The following is a 6,174-nucleotide window of genomic DNA, read 5'->3' as shown; positions in this document are numbered from 1 at the left end:
AAGAAGAAGAAGAAGAAGAAGAAGAAGAAGAAGAAGAAGGTGGAGGAGAAGAAGTGATTTCAGATACGTGGCAGCCAACTTGGTTTATGAACCTCGCCTGGAGAGGATAAAAAGCTAAGTTGACTTCAGTTGGATTTGAACTCAGAAAGCCAGAACAAACATCACCGGGAATCCAATCCGACGCTCCAATGCCGACCAATTCGCCTCTCTCTACCCCCTCCCCCCACCTACATATCAGGTACACAGCCACGCATACACATGCTTGTATGTTTACATATGATGTGTGTGACTATACATATACATATATATATATATATATACACACACATATATTCATGCGCACGTATATAAATATTTATACACGTACCCAACCCACATCCGTACAACACGTATATATGTGCATGCATACATGCCTATATAATTATATATACTTATATATATATATATATATATACACACATGTATGTGGTGTACGCACACACACACACACACACACACATGCAGGCGCTCCACAGATGTCACCACTGTTGGGCTATAGATATATGAGCCCAACCCAACCAACAAGCAGCCAACTGAACAAGAGAGACTTCTCAAAACAGCTGGCGCCCTGGTGAGAGTTCCGACTTCAACTGCAGAGTTCGAGGCATCTACACCAAGCACTTCATTCGAGTCTCGTTTATTATTATTATTATTATTATTATTATACTGTTGCAGCACAGCAACATGTTATAAGCACAAGCGCACAACTACCCCCAAATACACACCTCACTACATCTATTTAATACTTGTGTGAGTGTAAGTGTATATCTATGGTTATCTAATACAGATCTGTATAATATATATATATATATATATACATACCGGAGTAAACACATAAATGTGAAACAAGGTGGAAAAAAGAGTACTCAAATACCAGGGGTAGAGTAATATGCCTTATATATATATGTATATATGATCTATAGTTTTGTCTTTGTTGACATGCATATATAGTATATAATTATTGTATTGATAAAGTAGTATATCTATAAATAAGTCAGTAAATAAGTATCTATATATATATATATATATAATATATATATATATATATATATATATATATTATATATTACATATCTATAAAAAATATCTCTATCTATCTATCTTTATCTATATCTATCTATCTATCTATTCTATCTATCTATCTATCTATCTATCTTATATATATATATCTATATATATATATATATATATATATATATATATATCTAGCTAGCTAGCTAGCTATCTATCTAGATATATATATTAATATTTACTTTCTGTGTTGTGCTTGTCAAATATATATATATATATATATATACATATATATATAAGCTACGCTCAAGCATATATATAAGGTATAACACGCCTTTCTGTTGCTAGTGTCACCAAAGGCAAACAAGAGGCGATACGCAAAGGTTTCTCTCTCTCTCTCTCTCTCTCTCTCTCTGTATACACACACACACACACCACACATTTAAATAAGCTCACACTTACATACTCGCTCTCTCTCTCTGTTTGTCACACACGCACACGCAGGACATCATCATCATCACCAGCAACATAACAGCAGCAATGGCAGAGAAAGGAATGATACAGACAGGTAAGTTTTTCTTTAATGATCAGTTTATGTCATACCTTTCATTTTTTATGCTTTTCTTGTCTTTTTCTCCGCTTCTTCCCCGTCGCCGCCTCTTCTCTGGAAACTCTATTACAGAATACAAGTTTAACTGGGGGAGCCGCTTACGTGGTTGCTAGTCCTGTTAGAAATAGCTGTCAAAACCCCCTCAAATCACCTCAGTGTATGCATAAGCCAACGTGGTTGACCTCTATATTGGTAATAGTAACCAAATCGCCCTCAGATCGTATTCTCTTATGTTGTGTATGCATTAGCCATGTAATGGGCCTCTACATTGGTAATAGCAGCCAAATTGCCCTCAAATGACATCTATGTATGAGCCAATGGAATACACCTCCGCATTGTAGCTAGACTTGTCATAAGTAGCAGCCAAATCTCCCTCAAAATATACATTACTGTATATGTAAACATGAGCCAACAAGGTAAACATCTAGAAGGAAACTAGGTCTGTTAAAAATAGCAGCTAAATCTCCCATTGATATTTGTTATAGTTAGTTTTTACATGATTGCGCTAATAAGTGCGACCGGTCAATGTAAGCTAGATCTGCTAGAAATAGTAACCAAACTTCCTCCAAATCATACACTACTGTCTTAACTATAATGTGGTCTTCGGTTTTCTGTACATCGGAAAAAGACAGGCTGGTCACGGTTGCAATATCCTTGGTCATAATTCTTCTTGTTCAGGGCTGACCTTGGGCTAAACACCAAACAACATGAATTGACGTGGAAGTCGACCTGCTCGTAATAGTGGCTAAATATCCCTGAAATCTTACTTTACTGCTTGAAAAGGGGAAGGCTTCGTTGGATAATGTTATCACCGATATAGGAAAAGACGGATGGTTACGGCTGGAACGCTTTTTGTAATTGGTTTGTGCAATCAAGTCTGATTTGTGTTATGTGTTGAAAGCTACACCGCCGCACCACATGACAAGAAAGTCTTTACTTAAACGCTCGCCTTGCTCGAAAACGCAGCCAAATCTCCCTCATATCACAGTCATATTAGATCAGGCATGGATAACTTTTTCGAGAAGCGGGCCGCATGAAACATGGCTCGACATCAACCGGGCCGCGTTGCTAAAAAAAAAAGTCAAGGTAATTTAATTGTTAGGCGTGTCATTCAGAAAACCCCGCGGCCCGCGGTTGGCCCATGACTGCTTAAGATAGTGTAGTCCTAAACACTGCCCCTAAAAAAAAAAAAAGGGGCAGGATGGTTATAGTTTGAATGGCTTTGTTCAGCGGTCTGCTAAATCTGGGCTGACTCGGACCTAAAACCAGGCATGTCACCATACCTTGGTGTCTGGGGACACTTCAGAATATTTTGGGTCCGTTCTAATTTGTAATAATGTTAAATTTAAGGGTGCACCAATGAAGAGAAAGGGGAAAGTGCCGTCGTCCAGTTGTACCCCCTAAGCAACGGGCATGATCTAAGCAACAACCACATTTGAATTTCTCTCTCTCTCACGCACACATTACTGCACCGCCACACCACAAGTGCCGTATTATCAAACATTGAACTCTTCCACATGCAAGGCTGCACCACTGCGCCTTCCCACACAACGCCTCATCGCCACGTCAGGACACTACGGTATCACACTGCAGACTCGCACTAAATTGCAGGTTCTTTTAAAGAGTCTGAAAGATTATTTCGCTGTTTAACCCCATATTAGACGTGATCGTGCATACTTACGATCAAAAATGTTCCATCTATGACCATCCTGTCTATTGCCAGTGTATCCAAGAGTACATTATTCACTGTAGCTTTCTGTTTTTGCTTTTGTCTCATGCAGGACCGTCACGGTTGGAATCCTTTAAAATAAGTATGTCTTGGTATTAAATGATACATTATAGTACCACACTCTACTTCACAATGCATAAAACGAACGAGTTTGAATTTGCTAGAAATAGCAGTCAAATCACATTTGATTGCATACAACCGTCTTTAAAAAAGGAAGGTCGTATAGGACATTATAACATGCAATCCCCACCTCAAAAAGAAACAGGATGGTCGTAGTTGGAATGCTTTTAATTGTGGGCCTGCTGAAATTGTTTTGGTTGAGATTTATGTCACACCTCTTCTGTGTTTAGTAACCACGTAAGAGGCTCCTTGATTGGCTCGTGTGGTTACTGAGCGCACGGTCAGTGTTGGCAATGCAGACAAGAATTTTGACCAATGGTGTTCCAGCGATGGAGTGCATATCGGAGGTTACCTTATTCTGTGTGTCCCAATCCTTTGTTTGGGAAAATCGGGCTTCAAGGGACCGGAACAGAAATTTCTACAAACAATTGATTTATCGATTTGGGTTTGAACGCATGCGCTAAAAATATGGATCATGCGCATCATAAAGAAAATTCAACTCATCTATAAATTTCCAACCATGACCATACCGACCTTTAACCCCTAGCCCTAAGCTGTGAATCAAAACCCTAACCCTTATCGTAACCCCTTAACCTAACAGTAAATCCTAACCCTAACCTTAATTCCTAAACTCAACCCTAACACTAAATCTTAACCTTGAACTCTAAACCTAAGTGCTAAATCCCAGCCCTAAGTGAACCCTAATCCCAGCCCTAAGTGAACCCTAAACATTTTCCCCATCTCACCGAAATTAAACTTTATGTTCATTCGCAAACTAAAATGAACCAGACTCACTATTTTATGCTTTGGAAATGACTCTCTATTTCAGACCATGAACTTCAAATTACCATTTTCCCTCTAAAGATACAGAATGTATTTTAAGGGAGATTTGGTTGCTATTTCTAATCGATCAAGCGACCTCATAGAGAGAAGTACCTTGTTTGGCCTCCAGACTAAACAATATTCTAGTCATGACGATCTTATCTTTTCTTTTATATAGGGACCCCACGACCATATCATCCAGTGCACCCTTTTTTATAATAGTAGGCTGTGATTTTAGGAAGATTTGGCTGCTATTTCTAACAGGTCCAGCTATCATGTAGAGGTCTTAAGGGTGTGTAGAAGCCGGGGCATATCTACACAAGCGTATCTCAACGATTTTGTTTCTCATAACTTCCAAAAAAAATGGATAATTTTTCATGAAATTTTTTACAAATGCCTTTCAGGTAGCTTGTCTGTAACCGAATCTGGATATTCCACGCCTCACGACTTTGTTTCCTCATATATTTTGATGATGAGGATTACAATTAGGACTATTTCAGCTTTTCCATTCCGGATTTGTATAATCTCTTCCATCTTTTACTTGTTTCAATCATTTGACTGCGTCCATGCTGGGGCACCGTCTTGAAGAAATTTTGGCCCGAGCGAACCCACTACTTTTTTCTTTAAAACCTGGTACTTATTCTATCAGTCTCTTTCGCCAAACTGTTAAATTACCGGGCGTAAACACACCAACACCGGTTGTCAAGCAATGGTCTCACACACATACACACACGACGGGCTTCTCTCAGTTTCCGTCTACCAAATCCACTCATAAGGTTTTGGACGGCCCGAGGCTATAGTAGAAGACATTTGACCAAGGTGCTACGCAATGGGACTGAACCCGGAACCGTGTGGTTGGTAAGCAAGCTACTTACCACGACAACTGGTGGTGTTTTGTTTACATCCCCGTTTCTGCAAAAAGAGGCCGGCAGAAAAAGTACTACTTAAAAATAAGTAATGTGTTGGTTTGTTCGACTAAACCTTCGACGGCGTGCCCCAGGATGGCCGCTGTCCAATGACTGAGACAAGTAAACGTTAACGCGATTTGGTGAGGGGTGGAGGGCAGACTTTCGCTACGATTTCTAGCAGATCACTTGACCATGTAGGATTCGTTGTAATTGTTATTAGCTTGATAGAGCACTCTTATGATCAAAGACGTTCCAAATGTGACTATCCAACCTTTTTTAACTTTGATGTAGACCTAGACACACTTTGTGAACTGTTGGTTACAGCTAAAACATTTTGCTAAACTTCCAAAACACACCATATTGCTTTTTAAAACGTTTAACACGTTTTACGTTGAGTCTAAAGTCTTCCTTGGCTTTACTAAAGCAATCATGAATACCTATTCTTTACTACCCACAAGGGGCTAAACATAGAGGGGACAAACAAGCACAGACAAACGGATTAAGTCAATTACATCGACCACAGTGCGTAACTGGTACTTAATTTATCGACCCCGAAAGGATGAAAGGCAAAGTCGACCTCGGCGGAATTTGAACCCAAAACGTAACGGCAGACGGAATACCTATTTCTTTATTACCCACAAGGGTGACAAACAAGGACAGACATATGTATTAAGTCGATTACATCGACCCCAGTGCGTAACTGGTACTAAATTTATCGACCCCGAAAGGATGAAAGGCAAAGTGTACCTCGGCGGAATTTGAACTCAGAACGTAACGACAGACCAAATACGGCTACGCAGTATCGCCCGGCGTTGCTCGGGTTTGTAAGGGAAATAACTATATAAGCATTTTTAGCGATGTAAAGTATAATAGCCATCTCAATATGGCTAACCACAAAGAGGGGGTGTTACTGTAGCTTTTTACGTTCTGAGATT

At 39.5% G+C, this 6,174-nt stretch overlaps 1 protein-coding gene across 2 annotated transcripts in view; it reads left to right on the top strand.

The window, feature by feature from the left end:
* Positions 1-513: 513 nt before the first annotated feature.
* LOC115226730 (phosphotriesterase-related protein) overlaps positions 514-6,174 on the top strand; it is a 49,682-nt gene continuing 44,021 nt past the window's right edge. The window contains exons 1-2 of one of the 2 annotated variants that reach the window (XM_036515205.1): positions 514-669; positions 1,555-1,618. In XM_036515205.1, the coding sequence (XP_036371098.1) occupies positions 1,591-1,618 (28 nt within the window). In that variant the 5' untranslated portion in view covers positions 514-669; positions 1,555-1,590. The remainder of the gene's footprint in view (positions 670-1,554; positions 1,619-6,174) is intronic. The other variant, XM_036515206.1, reaches the window with a different exon arrangement.

This window comes from Octopus sinensis, linkage group LG30, assembly GCF_006345805.1.
Source record: "Octopus sinensis linkage group LG30, ASM634580v1, whole genome shotgun sequence".
Lineage (NCBI taxonomy): Eukaryota > Metazoa > Mollusca > Cephalopoda > Octopoda > Octopodidae > Octopus > Octopus sinensis.
The sequence above is the reverse complement of the archived record's forward strand: the minus strand, read 5'-3'. Positions and strand labels throughout refer to the sequence as shown.